Source organism: Carya illinoinensis, chromosome 7 (assembly GCF_018687715.1).
Source record: "Carya illinoinensis cultivar Pawnee chromosome 7, C.illinoinensisPawnee_v1, whole genome shotgun sequence".
NCBI classification, from domain to species: domain Eukaryota; kingdom Viridiplantae; phylum Streptophyta; class Magnoliopsida; order Fagales; family Juglandaceae; genus Carya; species Carya illinoinensis.
In genome coordinates this window covers 37,399,953-37,426,077 of record NC_056758.1, presented here as the reverse complement: position 1 = coordinate 37,426,077, position 26,125 = coordinate 37,399,953, and the positions used below count along the sequence as shown (strand labels likewise).

The 26,125-nt window shown below is 32.5% G+C and overlaps 3 protein-coding genes and 1 long non-coding RNA gene across 4 annotated transcripts; all 4 read left to right on the top strand.

The window, feature by feature from the left end:
- The first annotated feature begins 9,419 nt into the window (after positions 1 to 9,419).
- On the top strand, positions 9,420 to 12,252 carry LOC122316384. Its single transcript, XM_043132905.1, has 3 exons — positions 9,420 to 9,981; positions 10,063 to 11,299; positions 11,523 to 12,252. The coding sequence occupies exons 1-3, from the start codon at positions 9,420 to 9,422 to the stop codon at positions 12,250 to 12,252; spliced, it is 2,529 nt and encodes an 842-aa protein (XP_042988839.1).
- Positions 12,253 to 13,927: 1,675 nt separating this feature from the next.
- LOC122315555 lies at positions 13,928 to 14,426 on the top strand. The gene is made up of 3 exons (XR_006244055.1): positions 13,928 to 14,061; positions 14,141 to 14,237; positions 14,337 to 14,426. It is a non-coding gene; the product is annotated as an uncharacterized LOC122315555 (long non-coding RNA).
- A 121-nt stretch (positions 14,427 to 14,547) lies between these two features.
- On the top strand, positions 14,548 to 15,791 carry LOC122316383. The gene is made up of 4 exons (XM_043132903.1): positions 14,548 to 14,620; positions 14,729 to 14,861; positions 15,183 to 15,340; positions 15,443 to 15,791. The coding sequence occupies exons 2-4, from the start codon at positions 14,856 to 14,858 to the stop codon at positions 15,789 to 15,791; spliced, it is 513 nt and encodes a 170-aa protein (XP_042988837.1). The 5' UTR covers positions 14,548 to 14,620; positions 14,729 to 14,855.
- A 7,361-nt stretch (positions 15,792 to 23,152) lies between these two features.
- LOC122316382 lies at positions 23,153 to 25,686 on the top strand. Its single transcript, XM_043132902.1, has 3 exons — positions 23,153 to 24,944; positions 25,040 to 25,244; positions 25,326 to 25,686. Exons 1-3 carry the CDS (start codon positions 23,153 to 23,155, stop codon positions 25,597 to 25,599), a joined length of 2,271 nt encoding a protein of 756 aa, XP_042988836.1. The 3' UTR covers positions 25,600 to 25,686.
- Positions 25,687 to 26,125: the final 439 nt, after the last annotated feature.

Sequence of the window (26,125 nt, the reverse complement as noted above, 5' to 3'; positions counted from 1 at the left end):
TGTGCAGCAGGCCACAATACAAAACAGCATGTAGTATCCACTACTATTACTACATCACTCTTAATCATCCTCACCCTCGCCGCTCCCTTGCCTCCTTCAATTTTTTTTTTTTTATGAAAGCATGACATAAGAATGACTCCATTCATGAATTAATATTGTAATGAATGAAATCGTAATTCGTAAAAAGATGACAGATTTTTTATTTTTTATTTTAGATAATTTAATTAAGATATCTTATTCCTTAAAAGCCGGAGAGAACATTATTATTGTTAGAGAACAGATTTAGTAAATATTTTTTAGAGCGAGAGAGAGGCTTTTAAAAATATTTATTTTCTCTAAATAAAGCAAAATTATTGTTCTTGGTCGAGCCCTTTACGAAAATTTAAGATATGGGTACCACTTAATTTTGTTGTTAAGCGAAAGCTACCGCAGGAATCATAGACGTGAGGGGCTCGAAGTTAGGATCAGGTTGATCATCCAAGTGGTGCTTGCTGTCTTATAATTTTCATAAAGATAGATTAAAACTCTCATTTAGCAGTTAAAGAGTGTAGAGACTTTTAGTGAGATAGCAGTTAGATTTGATTAGAAAATAGGTGAGACTGTCGGGAAAGAATCCAAAATTGATTGACGTGTTGAATTGAAGATTGCAAAAAATTAATGAAAACCGTTCAATTATTTTTAATTTTCTCTCATTTTCTTTCTTTAACTTAGAAGTTTAAGCACATTTTTTATTTTTTATTTTTTGCAATCTTTAATCAATCATAATTAATGTTTTTATATTTTTTTGTTAAGACTAAATACCAATACTGTAATTCGATAATTGATTAATAATGAACGGGTAGTGTAATGTATTAAATATGATGTTATATCATGTTGATGGTGTTGCGAGTAGAGTAGTCAATCTAGGGATCTAACGGGTCGAAGACATACTTAGTCGAGCATCCAAACAAGTCGTAATTCACCAAAAAGTAAAACCGAAAACCGCTTTAAGGACGCCTGGTTTTCATTTGGTGGGAGAGAATCCATTTCTCAGCACAGATACATTGCATGTGGGTTTCTCTTGTGTGTATTGTCACGTACACAAACCTCCCACATTCCTCTCACGAAATAAAACTGTTCTCCATTGACCCACCCCGACTCCTATCATTTCGCTCCTCACCTTCTCTTTCCTCTCACTTATTTTCTCTACTTTGTTTTGCCTTATCTCATAGAATTTGCATGTGGGTTTCCGTTTTTGTTGATAAAGCTCTGTACGAAGAGATTTTGGCCGTTGTCTTCTTTGGTTTTCTCTTTTTTGCTCTGTTTGGAGGGTTTTCTGATGGAAAACGGTGCGGATTCGACCTCCCATGATTTTTTCAGCTGTACCCATGTCTAACATCTTCGGTTTCAGTGGTAAACTCTCAATTGCTTTAGATAAACATAAATGATATACTTGAAGTGTTCTTCTAAATAACATACTCAGTAAAGAATTCATCAAAATTAAGCTGTTAACCTCTCTCTCTCTCTCTCTCTCTCTCTCTCTCTCTCTCTCTCTCTCTCTCTCTCTCTCTCTCAACAAAAACGGTGACCCTCTATTTTAGACCAGACAATTCTGATCCGTAAGATTCTTACAGGTCTTCTGTAGCTGTCAGGCGCTGCAGCTATGATACTACATCGCTCTTCTGTATCTGTCAGGCGCCGCAACTATGATGCTACATCTCTTGTCTCTTGTAGAGAGATGCTTCATGAAAGATGTTATGAAGCAATAGAGTGATATTCTGTCATAATTTTCTCTATAAAAGAATTATTCAGCTCATTTTCTTTCGCATCTCATCTTTTTCACTTTTCTAAATTTAGTCTGCATTCTTACTCTGTAATCTCTTTCTGCTTTCTCACTTTGCAATGGATCGACAATCTTCTCATTACCAATATATGAGGTATTATGCATCTCGTTCACCAATTGTTTCTGCATCTTCCGTAGGTACTATAATGCAATCCAATGATGATCTGACTAATAAGTCAGATAATGAAATTATCTACGACCTTGTGAGTCTCGGTACCCGATACTCATCAACCCTTGTCACATATTCTCAGCGACTACAATCTAGGACTGGTGGGGTTGACAAACTTCACGAGAATATTTTTATCCTTCAGCGGCTTCTTATGGAGTCCAACATGAAGATGGAAGCACTAAAGCGAGAGAACAAAGATTTAAAATCTTTGCTTAACTCTTCTTTTCGAGTGGCTACTCTTTTAGATAGGAAAGACATGCAGATTTTTAAAGAGCAAGAGCGTTTAAAAATTGAGGCAAAGAGCCTCAAATTTTTGTAATTTTGCTTTGTGATAATAAAATAATACTTCACAAATATTCATATTTGTGTTTCTATCTTCTGTTTGATCTTTTATGTGTTCCATTTTATTTCTCCTTTAATAATGCACAATTTCTTACAAAACCGTAATATGAATCTAAAATACTAATTGTATTTAAGAGATGATATTTTAGATCTAATAATTTCATTCATCTCCTCCATGAATGTTCTCTAAATCCCAATTGAAGCTTGTCATTTTACAAATTTTTTAGTTACAATTCACTTGTAAAATCTTTGCTTGTTATTTGGAAAAATTCCAGTGGATCAAGATATCAACAATCATGACAGTGTTGCTGGTCTCCTTCTAAACAGGTTGATTCACATGAATAACCTCAGTTGCTTAAGTATACTGAATGAGATGTACTTATTTCTTTTGTTCTTTATTTTAAGACATTTTGAACTTTTGCCATTTATTGTAGTAATAACATAATTGAAGATGAACTGATGACTACTGCATAATATGCATGGAATTCTACCTGCAGTGTACTAAAATGAAGTAATTTGCTATGTTATATGTAATCAACACATTTCCTAATCAATTTGTGCTATTATCTGCTTCTACAAATTATTGATATGTTTTAGTGCTCCCAGAATAGCAAAAACTTCATTTTAGCAGATGAAACAATAAACTTCATTTTAGTCTCACATGCAACAATAAAAGGAAGCTCAAGGGTGCCAAATTACATGGATGAAAAAGAATCAAGCTAAATGATTTTTTCCACCGAAGTGATGTCAGGGATTACGTATATTAAAAATTTTTTTATCAATAGTGATAGTGCACTGGATAACTGATATTAGACGTGTGGATTCGAATTGTCATTCGAAAGTAGATGACAAGTCCTTATTCAATGTTGGTCCCGCCTTGTCCTCCGTAATCAAAGCAAACATATCTTCCTTCTTGTGGGTTCCTTACTTTTTTTTATTATTTTATACTATTATATATTTTTTTAAATTGTTAGGGCTAATTTGGACTATTTTAAAGGGAGAAGAGAGTCCATTACAAGTTTTTGATAGTTTAGGAGATGATTACAACATATACTGTTATAGTTTGAGATGATTGTGCATATTTTCCTCAAATTGATCTCAACCTTAAAAAGACTCAACAAATATATTAAAAATCAAGAATTTTATTTATTATACTGGGTGATTAGTTTTGCACTTGTTTAAGTACATTAGCTTGTGTCAGGTTTTGTGTTTCTAAAGTTTTTTCAAAAGCAAATGCCTGCTTTATAGTATTGGCCTTGGATTATATAAATGTGAAATGTAAAATTTAATTCATTTTTCATAAAGTTCTTTTGTGAAAAAAAAAAGAAAAAGAAAAAGAACCTTAACAATCACGCGGTAAGTGACAAGAAGGATAAAAGTGTAAAATTGAGAAAAAAGGAAAATAAGGAGGAGCAAGAAAGAGGACTTGGGGACTTCGACGCTTCTTCCCGCATGACACTTGGAGGACCGAGAAACCTCTGGATGAAAATCACAATTTGTACAATGAGTAAATCTATCATTATCTTATTATTTTATACTAAAGTTATTATTAGAAAATGTTTGTATATCTTCTCTATTTGCCTTTTCAAAGTGGTCATTAGTCACAATTTTTTTATTTAATAATTAAGAAAATAATTTTAAATATATTGGTAGATTTTTTTATTTTTTAAAAATGTTTAAATATATTAAAAAATTATATAAAAAAAAAAGAAAAAAACTAAGGGCGGCATGCTCAGCAATAAACACTGAGCGGCATAATTTCTTCTCAAACATAAAAGGTACAGATCACTGTTTAAGTTAAAGCAATGTGCAAGTACTTCATAGTCTTCAAACATGTGTCATGGAATGTGAAGTTGAGCAGGAAATTCCAAGCAGAATTTGACTGCACTACTGAAAAATAAAATATAAAAAACTTTTGATAAAGTCTCAAATCTCATGCTAATCGCGACTATAAATTGGTCACAAAAAGCTATTTTTCTTGTAGTAATGGGTGAAGTGGGTTTTTGCTTAATCCTGGTTGTGCATGAACTGGTGAGTTTGTAAGCTACTAGCATGACGATATATACTCGCAAATCCTTGTCATCCATAAATACACTTGCAATTTGCATTTAGGGCCTGCGCTAGCTAGCTAGCTAACTAACTTAATTAATGGGATGATCAATAACGGCCATCATGATCAGGTTACATATATAATTACAATTATTATATCTGCATATATGTATTATTAACAACAATTTATTTTTAAGTTATGCCATCAAATTCATGATCATGTCATGTCGATCGATGCAAGTGTTTGCGATATGTATATCAATCCCCATTCAAAGAAACCCATCGATGCTGTAATTAGGCTGATTTTGACATTCAAAGGGGGCGCTTTTAAAAAAAAAAAGGGTAAGAGGAGGTTGACAGTTAACTCATAACAGTCTTATTATATGTTCCTTACGCGCTTTTTTCTTTCTTATTAATGTATTGATTAAGAAATTTAGCAATCTTATCAAGAAGAAAATCGAACGATCAACATAAAGATAAAAGGAAGACTTCAAGAGAGAGAGATGAGTGTTGTCATTTTCTTCTACTCACATGGTTAGACTGCTGACTACTCAATAACCAAACAAAAACAAGAGACTTTAAGCTCGGTAAAAAGACGTGCTTCTTCCATCTTCAAGCAACTTGAGCATGTCATTTCATCTTTTTAAATAAAAGTATTCTTGGTCTTATTTATTGACGTGACTCATTTGTAAATTAATCACTTAAATATATATAGTCATTTAAAATGATGTATGCACATTAATAAAAAAAACATTAAAAAAATATATAAAAGACTACTTGATTCTTTTCTGAGATGGTAAGTGGTAGTCTTTTAGGATATGGACAATTTCAAATTTCCAACACTTGGAAATTTTCCACATTTTATATGATTTTATTTGCTTTCAAGAATCATATCGCACTTTAAAAAAAATACCAAACACAAGAAAAAATGCATGCGCGCTAATAATAGACGAACCATCTTTCACTAAATTTTGTCTTCTGTAATGAAAACAATGGTGTCAAGTAATTGAGCAGACATCATGCAGCAGTAGTTTTGCAGCGTGATAGGACGTCTGGATGATTGAGGACAATAGGCACCTTAAAACGGTCTTTATGGCTCATTTGTGTTCACTTCATCTCGTATTGCTGATTCGGTTTTTGTTTCAGAAGGTACGTATTTTCTTAGTTTTATTTCTTTCTTCATGGTAAGGAAAATCTGCCTACACATAATCTGTCTGTGTATATATATATATATAATACAATTAAAACTTACAATGCCTTTTGTGTCTAAACAGGAATTGTTCTCATCAAGAGATCTAAATATATAGAAGACTCTCTATTGTTCATTTCAAGACCTGTAAGTTCTTTTATATATATATATATTATATATCTCTTTTTGCTGGTCTCTACTTATAATTTTTTTGTGGATCCTTGCTTTGAATGGCAAATTAATTTTGAAAAATATTTTATTCAAGAATTTTGATATGTGATATCGATCTATGCTTTTTATAAGTTCCATTTTCATGGTATTTTTTCATTCCATGTGTTATTTTCTTATCTTCATTTATTGATCTGATATTCCTTACTATAATCTTCGTAGCTGAGCGATCATCTCGATCCCCCTCTCCATATACAAGAAGCTGGTTAATAATAAACATAAATTACAAGCAACTATATATAATATGAATGATAGAGATAAAAGTCAACAAAAGTTAGTCTTTCTATGGTAACCACTAACCTAATTAAAGTCATCATATATAAGTTATATACTTGGTCATTAGAAATTCTTATTCACAGTTACTAAAGTCAACAAAATTAATGAGTACTGGTCACCCTAGCTTAATTATTTATTTATTGACAAATAATAATAATAATTATCCCCAATAGGTAAAACTTGTTAGCAATTACTTGAATATATATATATATATATCACTTGAAATTAAGTACATGATCATGAACAAGTAAATATTGTTTATGACGTCAGAAAATAAATAAATATATATAGAAGAAATTATTTATAAGAGGTGAGATCGAGTTTTTAATACCAAAATGATCATGAAAGGTGATCGATCTGATCTATATATAATAAAAGGAGTGATATTAGTTGGAAGAATATTTTATGACCATGCTGCATGGGACCATCTATATATGTCTGTTTCATGTGAGCGATGACAATATCCATGTGGGAAAGCATGTGATGGGTTTCGAACAACAACCATCAATCTCTTTGTTTAATCTATTTTGATATTTATAAAGTTCCTCGGATGCCTTGAAAGTCTACATCCATCATCGTCTTCTATTATTATAATTTACTACAACTAAACAAAAGAGCATGGTCCTACTCTTTGTCTATTAAATCTCGGAGTAATGTTATATACAGTTTTAGAATCATGTATAAATCTTGTATATAGTTAGAGCTCACGTCCTCTGAATCCAACGAGTTCTCATGAGCACCAAGGGTACGTGCTAAGGTTGAATGATATTGTACGTGGCCTACCTTGCCATTGCTCATGTGTTGCATTTACATAGGATGCTCCTCTTACTACAAGTCAAGAGCCAACCATGGAGATATCATGCATTTGTGTGTGTTTTTGTTTTTGTTTTTGTTTTCAACGTCAAATAGGTCATTACGTCATGCATTGCGTTAATTTGTGGCAGTAATTTATGATCTCTATTATTTTTTCTTGTAGAAATTCTATGTTATCATTAGATTGATCAGGCCAGCTAGCATGATTGACATTTAGGGCCTATTTAGGATTGTGTTTGGAGTTTTAAAAAGTACTTAAAGAGCCTTAAAAGTCATTTAACGAAAAAAAAAAAAATTGATTGTTTGGGTGCTACATATTATGATACTTTTTAATCTCAAATAAACTAAAAAGTAAGTTTGAGGAAACATATCATTTTAGTATCTTTCTTCAAATGCACTTTTTCAGATAATTTAGAATATAATTTAAATTTTAAAAAAACTGTCAATAGGTGAAAATATTTATATAATTTTCGACTGCTTATTTGCGATATGGTGATAATCTTTAAAAACTCGAATTATCGTCATTTCACTATAAGAAAACTGTTTATTTGCGACCAATTATTTGTTACTTAAGTCATAAGCTATAAGTCCTAAAGTTATAAACTATATTTTCCATCATAATTCCAAACATGCACTTACACTACAAAAATAATGCTTATTTGTAGTCAGTTATTTCTTATGTTCATGTTAAAATTAGCATATTTTTATTGTAAATAATTAATCACAAATGCTTATTTTTCTTGTAATTGATCATCATCTTTTTCATTAGCTAATTTTACAATCTTTTACAAATATTATGATTCTTCATAATTTTTTTATAAAGTAAATTTGGCAAAACATTTACAATATGATTTCCAGGACGTTCAAACGTCGATGCACGAGATTTATATATATATATATATTTAAAAAGAATATATTGTCAATACTATCTTGATCTTATGATTTTAATTTGTTTGAAGTTTACAGTTTGAATATACAATTAGTTGTATGGCATGTGTTGTCACGAGCTCACAAATTAATTCTCTATATATATATATAATATCTCACCACGTCGAACATGAGTACTACCTCTATCTCATTTATATATTATTAATTAATTATAAACAAGAAACATGATGATCATCCGGTTGCTTTTGATTATTGGACCATCCTAATTAACTTTTTGACTTAAAAATAAAAAAGCACTAAAAAACTTATACAAAAAAAAGTTCCTAAAGTTAACAAATTAATAAACGTGATGATCATGCCTACAAAACAGAGGTGCGTTATTAACAGATTAATTTTTGATATGTTAATATAGTCTTATTTAATAAATAATAATATATTATCAGAGTGGTTGTGTGATGTTTTATAATATATTCATTTACAGCAAAGTTGTTGCATGTGTCGTTGTCTTTGTGCTCCTCGATTTGCTGGGTCGTGATCTCCTCATTTTCCACTGATCTTTCATTTGTCCTCTATCTCCAGATATGTTTTGTTATTATCCATATAAATAAATGTTCCTCTATTTATTTTGTATTATTTTATGAATTCATTTGTCTATGTTATTTTACAAATCAATAAGATTGTTATTTAATATTTGGTTTGATATGAATGTTAATCATATGCTATTATTTATATATAATATTTCTTTATGCTTTAGAGATACATAATTGCAAGCTTGTTTTTTTTTTTTTTCTTTCCTTGGATATTCGTTTCTCTGTTTTGTATGTCTGCGTGTTTGACAAGTTGTTATTTATGTCTTCTTAGTCTGTCAAATTCCTACAAAATTTGTGATTCGTTCTAAGAATGCTAACTGGTAAGCCGATCTTATTACATAGAACATTAAAATTTCATAAATTGTATCTTCACTAATTTGTATCTAAAATTCTTTAAAAATAAATTTTGAAGAATCTGGAAATGGTGTTGGAAAAAAAAATTGGTACGCTGCTCAATCAGAGGAGAAGAAAGAAGAACTACGTCAAAAAAAGCGGCAGAGGTATGCTGAACTAAAACAATGCAGAAGTAAGAAAAAACAAACAGAAACAAGATTTCAACGTAATGTATCTTATAATTCAAACGATGATGAAATTATTTGTACAAGAGAAATCGGATCTTCGTCAAATATTAACACTTCTGGTAACATTATACATAGGACCGCATCTACTCTATCTAGAATAGAAACTTGCAACTCTGGCAGTGTTCAAAAAACTTCATCAGTTGGTATTTCTTTCAGACGAATATTACAAACTGACATTTTGGAGGCAAACCACTTACCCTTTGTGCTTTCGTGCCAATATTGTGGAGCAAGAAAATTTTACCATGAACCAAACGGCTTTTGTTGCGCTGATGGGACAATAGCGTTGAGCCGTAATCAATTTTCAGATGAGCTTTATCAATTATTCACTTCTAATTCAGTCGAGTCTAAAAAGTTTTGTACATATGCACGCACGTACAATAATAAATTCGCTTTCACATCATTTGGAGTTATATTTGATAAAGAATTATGCAGACGAAACAGAGGAATCTACACGTTTAAAGTTCAGGGACAGATGTATCATTATATTGAGGATTTAGTTCCTGAAGATGAGCATCCTTCATATTTACAACTATATTTCTTCGATACGGAGCACGAGTTAGAAAATCGTATTCATGACGCAGAAAGATTAGATCCTTCTATCATTGCTCGATTAATGGATATACTTGAGGTTAATCCATATTGTCGCTTCTTTAGAACCCTCAGCAACATTTCAAGTCTTGAAAATCATACAATTCGTATAAGATCAGATATTGATTTAGACCAACGTGTTTACAATGCTCCGTCGGTATCGCATGTAGCAACTATATGGACAGAAACTGACAACTGTACAGAACAAAAAGGTCGAGACATTATTGTTTTTAACAAAGCAGGAGGCAGTCATATTGTTCAGTATTATTTTGGATGTTATGATCCATTACAATACCCATTATTGTTTCCTTTCGGTGACTCGGGTTGGCACCAAGGAATCAAAAAAGTAGAAAGAGGAACGATATCATTAAATGCCCAGGCATTAGAATCACACTTTATTGAACATTCAAATAGCGCGGAAGAATTTCTTCGAAAAGAAGGCCAAGGTAATAAAAAATTTGTGTAAATTTAATTATGTATTTTAGTTTCATCTAAATTTTCTAAACTATATTTTATCATATTTTCAGTTTTGAAGAATAAGAAGAAAGTACCAACGGTTTCATGTCGTGAATATTATTGTTTCAAATTACAAATAAGAGATATGTACATGTCGATTTTGTTACTATCTGGTCGTTTGCTGCAACAATTTGTTGTCGATATGTACATTAAAATTGAAACGTCAAGACTAGATTATTTTCGCTCGAAACAACATGAGATTAGATCAGATGTGTATCAAGGTATTGTAGATAGTCTTTCAGTTGGAGAAACTTGCACATCCAATATTGGAAAACGGATTATTCTACCTTCATCTTTTATTGGAGGTCCAACAGATATGCGGAAGAGATATATGGAAGCAATGGCATTAGTTCAACGTTTTGGCAAACCTGATATATTTCTAACCATGACATATAATCCAAATTGGGAAGAAATCTTAGAACAACTAAATCCACATGAAGAAGTTCAGAACCGCCTTGATTTAATTGCAAGAATCTTTAGAGCAAAACTAGAAGAATTGAAGATTGATCTGTTTAAGCGAGAAATTTTTGGTAAGGTTGCAGCATATGTTTATACCATCAAATATCAAAAAAGAGGTCTACCACATGTTCATTTCTTAATTATACTTCAGAAAGACTGGAGAATTTATGCACCTGAAACTTTTGACGAAATTGTTTCAGCAGAAATACCTAACAAAACGAGAAATTTACATTTATATAAAGTTGTCCTTAGACACATGATGCATGGTCCTTGCGGAATATTAAATCCAGCCAATATATGTATGGACAAAGACGGCATCTGTAAGAATCGATACCCCAAAGAATTTACAGCTAATACAACTGTTGAAACTGATTGTTTCCCTTCATACAAACGTTCTAACAATGGAGTCATTGCTAGAATTAGAGGAAAAGATTTAGACAATCGGTGGGTTGTTCCATACAATCCGTATCTTGTTTCCAAATATAATTGTCATATTAACGTTGAGATTTGTTGTACAGTTAAAGCTGTTAAATATCTATACAAGTATATTTATAAAGGACATGATCGTGTTGCTTTCAATATCATTAGCAAAGAAAATAACCAACAAATTGACGAAATCGAACAATTTCAATCGGGAAGATGGATTACTCCACCTGAAGTAATGTGGAGAATATACGGTTTCACGCTTAACGAAATGTATCCATCAGTTTATAGTTTGCACCTACACCTAGAAGATCAACATTTGGTGTCTTTTCGTGCACACGAAGATCTAAACAATGTGTTAAACTCGTATACATCCAAAAAATCGATGTTGACAGAATTCTTTTATAGAAACCAAATTGACGAGAATGCACGAAAATTGTTGTATAGAGAATTTCCTGAAAAATTTGTTTGGGATTCACCATGTAGAATTTGGACTCCGAGGAAAAAAAACTGTTATAGGCCGAATTGTTACAGCCAATCCATTTGAAGGTGAAAGATATTATCTACGGATGTTATTGAATCATATCAGAGGAGCAACGTCATTTGAGAAATTAAGAACAGTTAATGGTGTTGTACTACCAACGTATCGTGAAGCAGCTACTTCTTATGGTTTGCTAAACAAAGATAGTAGCTTAGAAGATTGTTTAGAAGAAGCTTGTCTATATCAGATACCAAGTAGTTTAAGACACCTTTTCTCAACAATTTTAGTGTATTGCAATCCTACGAACCCAAAAGAACTTTGGGAGCGATTTGAAAAAGAAATGTCTACAGATTTTCTTATAAGAAACGTGTCATCAACAGTTGTTAGGAAGATGGTTCTACAAGATATTGCTTCCACACTAGAATCTATGGGAAAAGATATAAATATGTATCGTTTTGTTCCTGCCGATATATTTTACGGTCAAGATAAATTTACAAATAGAGAAATTGACGACGAACGAGTAGTCACAATTCCAACTGAAGATTTACTTGCATCACAAGTCGTAAATTCTGAACAAAAAAATGCGTATGATTTGATATTGCATACATTAGTATCAAATAAAGCTGGTGCTTTTTTCGTTGATGGCCCTGCTGGTACCGGTAAAACTTTTCTATACAGAGCACTTCTAGCAGAAATTAGATCGAAAAATATGATAGCACTTGCAACTGCGTCATCCGGTGTTGCTGCCTCCATCTTACCCGGAGGACGAACAGCACATTCAAGATTTAAGATTCCATTAAATGCAGATAAAAGCAGCACATGTAATGTGAGTAAATAGGAAAATCTTGCTAAATTATTACGACTTGCAAAATTAATTATATGGGATGAAGCACCCATGTCTACAAAACATTCAATAGAAGCATTAGGTAAAATGTTGCAAGATATTAATGATACAGATCTCCCTTTTGGTGGGAAAGTTATTGTTTTTGGTGGAGACTTTCAACAAGTATTACCTGTGATTCGTAATAGCACAAAAGAACAACATATTGATTCAAGCTTAGCTTCTTCTTATTTATGGTCTATTTTAAAAAAAATAAAATTAACAAAAAATATGAGAGCCAGATTAGATCCAGATTTCTCGCATTATTTAATTGAAGTTGGCAATGGTAACGCACCCATAACTATTGACGAAAATATCGAAATTCCCAAAGAAATGACCATTCCCTATACCAATGATCTTGACTCTCTAAATTCTTTATTAGATGCTGTTTTTGGAAATATTTCTAACTATCCAAACAATTTAATAGAAATGTCAAATCGAGCTGTATTAACTCCAAAAAATCGGTCAGTTGATGAAATAAATACTATTCTCATTAACAAATTCCCTGGCGACGTTGTACGATATTATAGCTTTGATGAAACAATTGATGTATCTGAACAAGGTATTATGGAAGATTTTTTAAATACATTGACACCGAACGGATTGCCACCACATGAATTGTTACTTAAAAGAAATTGTCCTATTATGTTAGTTAGAAATATTAATCCTTCGGAAGGTCTTTGCAATGGAACACGATTAACTTGTTGCAATTTTAGTCGTAATCTGATTGATGCACGAATTTCATCTGGTCACCACAGTGGTAGAAGAGTTTTTATACCTAGAATTGCATTTTTACCATAAACAACTGAAAATAACGGCTTCCCATTTAAGAGGACACAATTTCCTGTTAGGTTAAGTTTTGCAATGACAGTAAATAAATCACAGGGACAAACGTTAAATTCTGTCGGAATATACTTACCAGAACCTGTCTTTTCTCATGGACAGTTATATGTTGCACTTTCAAGAGCTAAGACTGTTGATTCGGTCAAAATGCTCATAAGACCAACGACAAGTGCTGTTTATGAAACAAATTATACAAAAAACATTGTATATAGAAATTTTTTAAGATTAACAAATTCATTATAATATCATGCAAGTGTTCTAATTATTTTGATGTCTTTTGTAATATCATGTGAGTGTTCCAATTCTTTTATGTTATTATTATTCATATACTGTTTTTTTTTTTTCATTTTATAATTCTATAAATTTTTTTGTTATATATTCACATTTGTTTGTCATCTAATTTTTAATTACAGTGAACATGCGGACCGTATATACATCTGTTAGGGACATTACTCCAGCCACAAGATATTGGAAAATCAAAATGATCGTTACAGAAAAGTCACCAAAACGTACGGCGCAAAATTCAGCAACAAAATACCAAAATTTGGTACTTTTAGATTCTGAGGTATTAAAATATTACTCTTCATTACTTATCATTATTTTGTGTATGATTCAAAATTAAACAATTAAATTTATTCGTTGTCTTCTTACAGGGAAATCGCGTGCAGGCAGTGATCTTTGGGAAAGACATCGATCTACGTAATGATACACTGTATATCTACCAATCATACTATATCGCAAATGCTTTGGTAAGAACAATGGATCCAAGGCATCAAAGAGGACCATATCAGTTTCAATGAACAATAAACTCCAAGACCATTGTTGAAGAGATCGAAGAAGACGAGCCAGCACTTAGACCGCCAGAATATAACCTTGTTCCTTTGAATGAACTTGGCGTACACATAGACACAGATGCTGAAATAGGTAACTACTATATAAATGTCGATATTTTTATATAGTTCCCTCTAACTGCAAAGTAACAATTTCTTTTTTCCTAAACTAGATATTTTGGCACTTGCAATTCATATGAACCCGCCAAATGAAGTGAATACGAACCATGGAAAATCGTTGATCCAAGAGATATACTTGATTGATCCAGGGTATGAACGTATATTGTCTCACATTGGTAAAATTTTTAGATTAATATATTATAATTGTTTTATTATGATGAATTTAACACCATTTATCATTTTTAATAGTCTAAAACTCCTGCGTTTAACAATGTGGAATCGCTTTGTTCATGACGAATGCCGCGAAATTTCTGACCTTATTCTGGCAAAGCCAATTATTTTAGGAACACGGATCAAAGTTTCTTCTTATAATGGTACTTCTTGTTAATATTAACATTGTTGTTAATTGTACATCTTATACTTGTATATTTATTCATTCATGTTTATAATATAGTCCTATCGCTGTCATCAAGACCGACGAGTGTCTTTATTGTTGAACCCCTTCTTTCATGTTCTGTTGCATTACGTACATGGTAAATAACTTATTTAAATACACTATAAATTTAATGTGATTTTTTTCATTGTAAATCTTTCTTTGTTTCTATTGATGTTTAACTTTATTTACTAATTAAAATTTTCAGGGCAGCACAAAATGATAAATTGCTGGAAGAAATCATTGGAAATAGTTTTGGATCAGCTTCAAGTAGTTCTACCGATCCAATCATAAAAGTATCTGAAATCGCAGAAAAACTGATATCTGCTCCAGCAATGGCGGTATATTTTTCTCTTTTTTTTTTTTTAAAGCCAAATTTCTTATTTTAAAGAATACAATTCATTTTTTCACTCTTTGGAATTGTTTAATTTTATTCTAAGTTTTTGGGACATGGAGATTGGAGGTTGGTTGGAATGAAATGGAGATGGAGGATGGCAATTTGTGAATTGTGTGCTGTGGATTCAGAACTGTGCATATGCTTCAATTTGAAATGTTGATTGTTTGTTGGATTTAATTTATGTAATAAGGGTGAATTTTGAATCCTTCTATACGGTATTGTTTAGATGTTGATTAGTGCACATAGTTATTTTGTCTTAATGCAGAGGTCCACATATTTGGTTAGAGGCAAATTTAGAATGGTTGATTTTCACCAGTCATTCCACTACGTATCATGCGAGAATTGTAACAAGGCAACTGGCTATGACCTCGGTGAAAACTTCATATGTTATAGTTGCAAGAATGCAGCAATTGCACGGGCAAGGTAAACATTTTCCTCATATTTTAAAATTAAAAATTTTTACATGGTAGTTAGAACATTTTATTTGCTGATATCAACGAATGATAATTTATTTATTGCTGTCAGGTGTCGAGTTTATTTAGATGTGTATGATGATACCACATCGACACCTGTTGTTATTTTTGGATCTTTGGCAGAGGAAATTTTGGGATGCACAGCTGTTGATCTTATAGACCGTACAGACGAGGTAAAATCTATACATTTAAATACGTTTAAAAATTTTGATACATTATCTTTTTATATGTTTTTTCATTGTTACAGGAACATCTGCCTTATATTGAAAACATTGCAAACAACATTGAAAATAATGAGTGGATCCATAGTCTTGGGCGCGCAGATGAATGAATCTGGGAGGTTACGCCAAAACAAACTTACTGTATTATCTGTTAATAACGTCCCAGGAACAGCAGAATGAGTTTCCAGACTTCTCTTCTGAAACTTTTGACTATTGTAATATATAAGTACAGGGTACTCATGTATAGTTGTAGTTATGTTTATTAGAGTGCTGTATTATTGCAATGAATATTTTGCAAACAATATATATAATGTTTATTATGAAGAGGAAGAAAATTGTTAAAATATAGATAAAATTCTGTCTATTTATAGTTAAATTGAAAAATTTTTAAATTATTACACTTAAGAAAAATATCGACTGGACACACGTGTATCGCACGTGCTGCTTTACTACTATATATATATATATATATATATATATATAGCTAATAGGCCGATGAGGTTAATTAATCCCACTACTACTGATCTCGTCCATTATTCCTATCGGTCTGATGTGACGAGACATTATCAAGTGGCCAAGAAAAAAACATAGAGGTTTGGAACTGGAAGAGACGTGTTCAATGCATGCTATTTAATTGTTTTCCCACACGTTGCCATTTCGATCATATATATTTATATAAATAGGACTTTGACTTAATGGTCTGATAATTTTTGTGCGTACGTGTCTGATCTTACTCTGATGATCTGATTTGTGTCATCGATCGAGAGTCCTAGCTAGTTTAATTCGTTTGTCTTTTAGTTTTCAGTCTTGATCTAATATTCTATTTTATTCTTTATGATATAACTTGGTTCGTCGATTGCCTTTGGTTTGTCATTTGTGTCGGCCGGTTTCTATTTGGTTTACACATAAATATTTGATTATTTCACGCATTTAATTAATTATTATATTGAATAATGATATGGTTAGTTCCATCAATGTTTCGCCCCCTTTAAACTTATTGTTTATGTATTTTAATTTTTTTTAATAATAAAAAAAGTCATATTAATAAAATTATTTTTTTTATAAATATTTAAAAAGAAAAAAAAAAAGTGCAATTACGTGATAATAATTTGAGGAGCAAAATTCGAGTATGAGTTTTCAGTTTGTGATTTTTATTTAATTGGGGGTCTTGCTGACGTTATTGTAAGGACATGCAAGTGGCAGTTTCTGTTTCTCGTATATTTAAATTAAAAATTTTGTTATATATAAAAAAAGTAACGTATTAATTTACGTATCAATATTAATTATTTTATATTTAAAATTTAAATTAATATTACTTTTAATAAAATTTATTTTTTGATCAATTACATTAAATTTATATACAGATTAATACATAATTATATTCACAATTAAATTTTTTCTTAAATTAAAAGTACCAGGCTTCGATTTAGTAAAAGTTGGTCGCTTGATAATTTTTTCAACATTTTTGGAAGCACGTGTTTGAAAGAGTTCCAAAGATTGTCTGAATTAAGCTAAAGTTAGCTGATCAATTGTCTTATGATCTGAGCTTTTAACGTTTATTAATTATTGTACTTAGGAAGGAACTCTTAAAAGTGGCACTAGACGCGTGGGTATTGTTGTTTAGTGACGATGGAGTTAGGTTATTGAGAAAACTTGTCCAATCTTATTGGACTCATCCTGATATATCAATGAATATCCCCTCATGACCCATTTGATCGGTTCCCAACATACATATAAATATATATATACACGTGGTGTTACGCAATGACACCTACGCAAACCAATTGATCGAACAATTATCTGCCACGGCCTGATCATCTTGATCATGATGATTAGTCTTAAAACATACGTACCACACATTTTGGCACAATCCAGCTAATTCCATAAAGGACGTACGTGCCTAATTATTAATAATGTCACCCAAAGTATAGTAAAAAAATAGTGCATATAAAACATAAATTCATGTATATTGAAATAGATTATTTGGGTAATATTTAAATATTTATAACATTTTAAGAAAATCAAAACCGGGTCCCTCTAGGCCCCGTAGTCTCTGATCAAGTAGTACTGTAGCAAAACAATATCACTACAACAGAAACATTTTTTTAAGATGAAAAATTGTAGGAATTTCATTCCAGAAAATATTTTAGAATGAAAAAAAATCGTCTCAAGGTCGTCCCAACATCATTGTTCCAAAAGGTATTTTGAGACGAAAATTACAATTTCATCCCAAAATATATTTTTAGGGACAATTTTGAAATTGATCGTTCGATATCGTTCGAACGAGTTAGTTTTTTTTAAGTTTTTGTTACGGTTTAATTTCATTCTAGAATGATGTTCGAATGGTTACTATTGGACATTTGAACGAAATTAAATTGGTTGAACAGTTATGAAAACACGTTCAAACGATCACACATTTTGATAACGTTCGAATGGTATAAAATAGATTTCCATTCAAACGTTAAAAAAATATATCAAACGATAAAGGGATCGAACGGTGTTGAGTTATGTTTGAACGGTACAATAATAAATTGCGTTCAAACGTTTTTTGACCAATCTGATGTAGTTCGAATGGCTCAATCAATAATGTTCGAACGTTACATGGTCGGTCGAACGAAAACTATTTTATTAAAACCCCATAATAATAAGAAACCAATTTGACATTCATAATATTTGAAAAACATACATTAGAAACTGTTTAATACTCACGAAAGTTTTATAATAAATGCGAACTAATAAATAACCACGAGACTGACATTGTTCATACATAATTAGATAATGTCATAATCTATACATAAAAAACCATCAGTTGCTTGGAGGCATGTACTGTTGCATAACCTGCTACATTTGGAGTTGCATTTCTCTCCTGAACTGTTCTTGTTGTTCTTCATGTTGTTTGAGGTGCGTCTCCATCTTTCCTTGTTTCGCCAATTGAGCCTCTAACTCATGCTGTCTTGCAACCAATTTTTCGATTCTAGGATTCAAATTCTCTTGCGCTATAGAGACCGCAGAGGCAGACCCGGAAGAAGAGAAAAAGGGAGAAAGTTTTACACAGCGACCCAAACCCCTCAAATATCCTGAACGTTGACCCAAAACTTGTGTAAAAATCTCAACATCATTTGTTGAGGAGTTTTGATCTAACGCAAATTCAGCACGTATGACAACCATTTTATCCTACACATAAGATAAATAGTTAATATCATCATAAATATTCTAATATATTTATTTAGAACAATTTATAATACTTACATAATTCTCACGGGCATCAGGATGACTCCACTTTCCATTACGATTAGTATGTGATGCAGCATATAATTTTGTCAGGTCATAATTGGCATATGAATCTTACTATAATAAATATTTGTTAAGATATAAAGTCATTAGGATTCATATATTCAATTACCTATATACAAATAAGAAAAATAGCAATATCAATTTCTTAGAGAGAAGTGGTGGAAAGATCTTGAGCCTGCATGATGAGTAATATTCAATTTCGATCTATTTGTTTTGTTTATAGAACTTCGCTCCTACATAGGAATTGAAAATATTAGAAAGCGAAATTAAAAATAGGACGAGTAAAATAATTAATTTAATTATACCTTATATGATGGATCCTCAAACATGTTACAAAATTTTTTCCAATCAGAAGGCTTGACATCTTGAAAAGGATGTTGGCGTGCATCTTCCATATTCTCGAACTTATTATAATGCTCATGACACCTCGTCTTATATTTGCGAAATGCATTACTCATAAACTCTTCCACAGTCTTACGCTCTTCTCTCCGACCAAAATTTAATTCGAAATCATCATGTAAAAAAAAAAAAATTATACAAACATATTATTATTTATAATATTCTAACTTTAAGTAAAATAAAAAAATTTACCAACTAAATATATGTTTTAAACATTACCAAACAACGCTTCTTGATAAGCTCTTTAATATCTTGGGGGACTTTCTACCATAAACTTGTTGCCAAAGGTACATAAGTTCGTGTAAGAGCACCCACATGCGATGCAAGCCAAACTTCTGGTTATCCTTCACCTCCGGTATGTTTGTCAAGAATGTTAACCTTGATCTTACCCACCTTACAATATTTTTCCAATGTCACACCTCTAGTAGTGCCTGGACCTTGATGAGATTGTACTGCGAACTCATCATGATATATAACATTATAATCAATTTTCTATTATAATATTAATTAATAACTTTTATGACTATTAAAAATTTACCTTGTTCTGTAGAGTCAATCTCTAATGGTGAGTCTGAAGGAGAGCTAGGAACAGGTGGAGATGGGATGCGAACTTCCTTTCTCTTCGGAGGCATAATTTCAAAAAATTGATACAATATTCATTAAGTAAAATAGTGCTCATCATCACGTAATGTGAAAACATAATTTGTCAATCACTATCTGTATCAGTATCATTTGATAATTCAGTCTCATCATCTGTAGATACTTCAGATGAATCAACATTTTGCTCAAGTGTCGCATCAACAATTTCAGCCTCAATATCTTCTCTATTTAATAGAATAATCTCATACTGACTCAAATCCATAAACAAATTAAAGACGAGCTGACTCTCTTGGTATGCTTCTTGAGTAGAGGCATCATCTTCTTTTTCATCTCGCCCTTCCGCCTGAGGGATAACATCATATATATTTCTTGGAGAATATTTTTGTACTACTCACCATTGATTTCCTAACTTCGAGTCATCTAAGTAAAATACTTGAGATGCTTGAGAAGCTAAAATAAAAGGATCATCCTCGTACCATTTTCTTGATGTATTAATACTCAAAAAATATTCCTCATCATGGACTCCAGTTCGATGATTGCTTAAATCCCACCAATCACACTTAAACAGATACACTGCAAGCTCCCACAAATATTTCATTCCAATTATATCAACAATAACCCTATAAAAATCAATATTTTCTCCATCATGACTTCTCTCGACTAGGATACCACTATTTTGTGTTTTCCTATAATAATCTCGATCCATTGTGTGATACCTACTTCTCCGAGAAATACATACAAAATATCTTGTAGCGCATCTCGATGGACCACGTGCTAATGCATACAGTTCATCTGATATATCGTTTGGATTATTCGTATGCATTTGTATAACTTACATATTGAGTAAAACTTCTATTATATCAATAAAAAAACAATCAATATTTTCTGAACCATTGAATGAGTAAAGCATATGTAATGTCATTACCTGTGGTTCAAACCATTTCGGAAACTCCTCTTCATGTTTCTAGTCTATATCATTTACTCCTACTTCTTTAAGCATGTTAATATGACACTGAAATTGATGATTACCACATGTATTTTATATTCTTAGAATTTTGTAAAAGTAAATGAGCGAATATTAAATTAAGAAGCGATTAGAACTTACTTCAAGTAATTCTCTATCTCAGGGCAATTATTCAGCATGTACCACTGAGTTTTCTCAAACTCTCTTCCACATAAGTCATAACCATGCACTGCACCAAATGGACATACTTGTTGGAAAAACACAGAAAACAAATTTCGTTGTCTTGCTCGGTCAACGTCAAAGTTTCTTTCCGGCCGATCAAACCTAGTGTCAACTCCGTGGAAATATTTGGAACAGAATGTATGTCATTCATCATCAATATATGCTTCTGCAATCGATTCTTCTGGGCAAAGCCTTGTTACCAACTATACGTTTCAACTTCCGAAGGAATTGTTCAATGGGATACATCCATCTATACTGAACTGGTCCTGCAAGTCGAGCCTCACGTGGCAAATAGACGGCTAGGTGAACCATGACATCGAAAAATGATGGTGGGTAAATACTTTCTAGCTTACACAATATTATGAGAATTTCCCGTTCCATTCAATCCAAAGCTTCTACATTTAATGTCCTAGCACATAAGTTTTTGAAAAATAAACCAAACTCAGTCAAGGCCACGTGCACATCTCTAGTCAAGTACCCACGGATACCAATAGGCAAGATACGCTGCAAAAAGATATGACAATTATGACTTTTTAACTTAGTTATTTTCCAGTCATTTGTTTGCACATATCTTGTCAAATTCGAGGCATAACCGTCCAGTAATTTAATTTTCATTATCCACTCACAAAAAGTAGCACTTTCATTCCTTGACAATGTATACCAAAGTTTTGAAATTCGTTCCGTTCCGGAACAGTAGCCAAAACCGGAACGCTATATATTTCATTCCGCTACAAATTCCGGCCGTTTCGCCCTGTTCCGGTCCATTCCGGCCGAATTCCGGCATTCTGGCCGGAATACACTTTCCGGTCCGGAATTTAACACACGGTGGCAGTTTTGTAATTAAGGTTAAATTCTTACCATTTTCGTAATTTACTTTTTTTTCTTCATTTTTCCGCACCTTTTTTTCTTTTCCCCGGTTTCTCTTTTTTCTTTTCCCCGGTTACTTTTCTTTCTCTTCTCCGTGAGTTCTTTCTCTTCTCCGTGCGCCGTCTGAACTCTGAAGACTCTTTGGTCTGATTCTCCGGTTCTCTTCGGGTTTCAACTTTCAGGTTTCAAGTTTCTCACTTTCTCTTCCATTTCTATTTTCTCTTCCATTTCTCTTCCATTTCTCTTCCAGATCTGATCTCCTCAGAGTCAGGACTCTAGGAGCACTCCGACGCCGTCGTGAGTCTTGGGCCTAGCAGCAACGACGCCGTCGCCGTCGCCCGCAGCCGGCAGCTCTAGTTTTGGCCTCTGATTTCGTCCGTCCGATCTGTGCAGGACAGGTATACCGAATCACCGATTACTGTATTTCATTTTCCCTTCCGATTTCGTCAAATGATGCTAACTTAAATTTTTTGTATGAATTGTAAGTAGATTTTAATTTTTTGTATGAATTGGCATATATATTATATATAATAAATTTTTAGGCTGAAAATTTATCGTGCAAGTTTAGACTTTAGAGAACTCCCAGTGTTTGATTTTAGAATTAAATTTATATATTATATATACCTCCATCAGCATAGCATCTAGTTTTATATATGCTTCTGAAGTTAAACTCTCTATCTCTCTCTCTGTGTCTGTGACCTCTCCCCCGGCCGCCAACAGTATCCGAATTGCCTTGAAGGCATCTTGAGGTTGTAGTATTGCAAAAATATAAAGTAATATCATCATAAGTTGACAAACATTTCCAAGGGGCTGATCGAGTAAACGCATGATAGACGTACGTCTGCACAAACTTTTTTGTTAATTAATAATTAGAAGAAAAAGATTAGGAATAGGTCATTAGACCCGATCCATCAAATATTAGTAATTCTAAGTTCTACGTACGTCGCTTATCCTAAAGCTGTACGTAATCTGGCCTATCGACCCTAGCTGCTACAAATTACTTGTACGCTTCAAAATAAATGTCAATGCTATAAAGTATTAGAATTTTAGAATTATTTGTACAAGTTGCTGTTATTAGTTGATAATTTGTACAATTTTGTCACAAAGTCTTTCCAAATATATGTGCATTTCTAAATGAGTTGATTCTTTTTCTTTTTCTTTTTTTTTTCATAATGTAGGGGTATATAAATTATAAATGTCTAGTTGTCAATCAAATAGTGCTACCTCTACGGCATTTGCTCCTGCTAGATCAGAGGATCCAGCATGGTCCCATGCACGTGTAGTGCCAGGAGCAAGAAATAGTACTCAATGTCTTTATTGTAGCAAAATCATTAGAGGTGGCGGAGTCACGAGGTTGAAGTATCATCTAGGTGGGATTTCAGGTGATGTAGAAGCATGTAAAAAAGTCCCTGATGATATAAAATCGCAAATGAAAGAGTTGGTTAATGAAATGAAAAAAAACAAAGAGAAGAAAAGAAAACTAAGTTTAGAGATTGGATGTGGAAGCCCTGTAGATTTAACATATGATGATGTTGATGTTGGTGATGATGAGTATGAGGGAGGGAGTCAAGGACCCGTTCATGATTCAAAGGGGAAGGGGAAGGAGAAAGTAGGTGGAAAGTCAACGGGGCCATTTAGCAGATTTTTTGCTCCAAGAACAAGTCCTGGCTCTCAACCTTCTATTAAGAGTGCTATGTGTTCAAAGGAAATGATTGACAAAGCAAAAATGGCTATAGCAAATTGGTGGTATGATGCTAATTTACCTTTCAATGCATCTCAATCTAAATTTTATCAACCAGCTATAGATGCTATAGCTGCCATCGGGCCAGGATTCAAGGGTCCTTCTTTACATGAGTTGAGAGGAAATTTGTTGAAGAATTCTGTGACTGAGGTTCAGAATTATCTCTTAGATATTAAAACATCTTGGAGGGATAGTGGTTGTTCACTAATGGCAGATGGTTGGACAAATCAGAGGCAACAACCAATAATTAACTTTTTGGTTTATTGCCCAAAAGGTACAATATTTTTGAAGTCTATTGATACATCGGGCCTTAGAAAAGATGCTGAAACATTATTTAAAATTTTTGATGAAGTTGTTCAAGAAGTTGGGGTGGAGAATATTGTGCAATTCATAACAGACAATGATGCGAGTTATAAGGCTGCAGGAAAAAAATTACAGCAAAAGTATGGCTCTTTGTTTTGGTCCCCTTGTGCAGCTCATTGTATAGATTTGATGTTAGAGAACTTTTGTGATCCCAGACATTTTCCTATTATTGATGAAACTATAAAGAAGGCAAGGAAGATAACGAAATTCATTTATAACCATGCTTGGGTTTTGGCTTTGATGAGAAAGGATTTCACCAAAGGTCATGATTTATGTCGCCCTGCAGTCACAAGGTTTGCTACAAATTTTTTAAGTATCCAATGCTTACTGTTGTTTAAGAAAGAGCTTCGACAAATGTTCACTTGTGATAAGTGGATTGTATCAAGTTACTCTAAAAGCAACATAGGGAAGGAGATAGCTGAGATTGTTCTAGAAGATAGAGAGTTTTGGGCTCAATGTCAGTTTATTGTAACAATCAGCGAGCCTTTGGTTCGAGTACTACGACTTGTCGATGGGGATGAGAAGCCTGCAATGGGATACTTGTACAATGCAATGGAGAAAGCCAAAGAGAATATAAAAGCAAGATTGAAGAACAAAGTTTCTGCATTTATGCCATTCATTAGGGTCATTGATGCTAGGTGGGATAAGCAGCTTCATAGTCCATTACATGCAGCAGGTTGTCTTCTTAATCCTGGAATTTACTTTAACCCTTGCTTTAAAAGTAGAAATGATGTTTCTAGAGGGTTTACGACTTGCGTTGTAAAGATGGAACCTGATATTGATAAGCAAGATGAGATCATTCAACAAATTGACATGTATAAGAATGCAAACGGTGATTTTGGACAACCTATAGCAATACGCCAGCGTGAAAAAAGTAATCCAGGTAACCTCAATATCCTTTGTTAAATAGTGTGAATCTATATTTTAATTCTTTTATTTAATTTTAAGTAATAATTTATAATTGCACTTTTGTTGTAGTTGCATGGTGGAGTACTTTTGGAAATGAGTTTCCAGCTCTTCAAACGTTTGCAATCCGCATATTAAGTCAATGTTGTAGTGCAACTGGTTGTGAAAGAAATTGGAGTACATTTGAATTTATTCATTCAAAGAAGAGGAATAGATTAGAGCATAAACGTTTGAATGATTTAGTATTTGTTCGTTATAACTTGAAGCTCCGTGAGAGGTAAACTTTTTCAAAAATAATGTTTTTAATTGTTGAAAAATATGTAATATTTTCACTTACGTGTGACTTTTATTTTGGCAGAAACATAAAGAGGGGAAGAGATGCTTTGGATCCAATCAATCTTGAGAATATTGACTTGATGGAGGAATGGGTAGGTGAAGAATCAGAGCTTATTGATGGAGAAGACTTGGATTGGGGAAGTATTGAGGAGCCATTAGCCTCACAAAATTTGGAAGAAGGTGTTAATGTTGGTCTTGATATTGATGATGATGGTGGTGACAATGACATTGACGAAAATATTTTGAGTAGCTTTGCTAATGTTGATCCTTTTTGTCTTATTGATGAAAATGAATGATTACAGTTGGATTGAGAACTTATGATATTTTATTTAGTTTTATAAATGTGTGTTTAAGACTTGTATTCACTATGGAGAAATATTATTAAGTTATCAGGTATGTATACTTTTAAGAGAATTGTATTGATTTTATTTTGGAATATAGTTATTATATATAATTTATCTATATAATATCTATCCCGAAACGGTACACCGAAACGTACCGGTACCGAAATATTCCGTTCCAGTGCCTCAACCGGAATGGTCACCGGAACGGATTTCAAAACTTTGATGTATACCACTCAATCGACATGTAAACGAACGAACAATTCTCTTGCAATTGCATTTCCAGTCTTATTCCCAACCGCTTCAAATCTTTCCTTGAGTTTAATATATCCTTCATTTTTCCTTTAATTGACATCAATGTTCCCAATACGGATTCACATATATTTTTTTCAATATGCATAACATTAAGATTATGCAGTAATTTTAACTTTAACCAATATGGAAGATCGAAAAATATACTCTTCTTAGTCCAATTCAACTC

Coding starts and splice junctions, on each gene's coding strand:
- LOC122316384 (XM_043132905.1), top strand. CDS start 9,420: ATGTATCATTATATTGAGGATTTAGTTCCTGAAGATGAGCATCCTTCA. Junction 9,982..10,062: donor TCTTCGAAAAGAAGGCCAAG/GTAATAAAAAAT, acceptor TCATATTTTCAG/TTTTGAAGAATAAGAAGAAA. Junction 11,300..11,522: donor CTAAACAATGTGTTAAACTC/GTATACATCCAA, acceptor GAATCATATCAG/AGGAGCAACGTCATTTGAGA.
- LOC122316383 (XM_043132903.1), top strand. Junction 15,341..15,442: donor GCAGCAATTGCACGGGCAAG/GTAAACATTTTC, acceptor TATTGCTGTCAG/GTGTCGAGTTTATTTAGATG.
- LOC122316382 (XM_043132902.1), top strand. CDS start 23,153: ATGTCTAGTTGTCAATCAAATAGTGCTACCTCTACGGCATTTGCTCCT. Junction 24,945..25,039: donor GCGTGAAAAAAGTAATCCAG/GTAACCTCAATA, acceptor CTTTTGTTGTAG/TTGCATGGTGGAGTACTTTT. Junction 25,245..25,325: donor AACTTGAAGCTCCGTGAGAG/GTAAACTTTTTC, acceptor TTATTTTGGCAG/AAACATAAAGAGGGGAAGAG.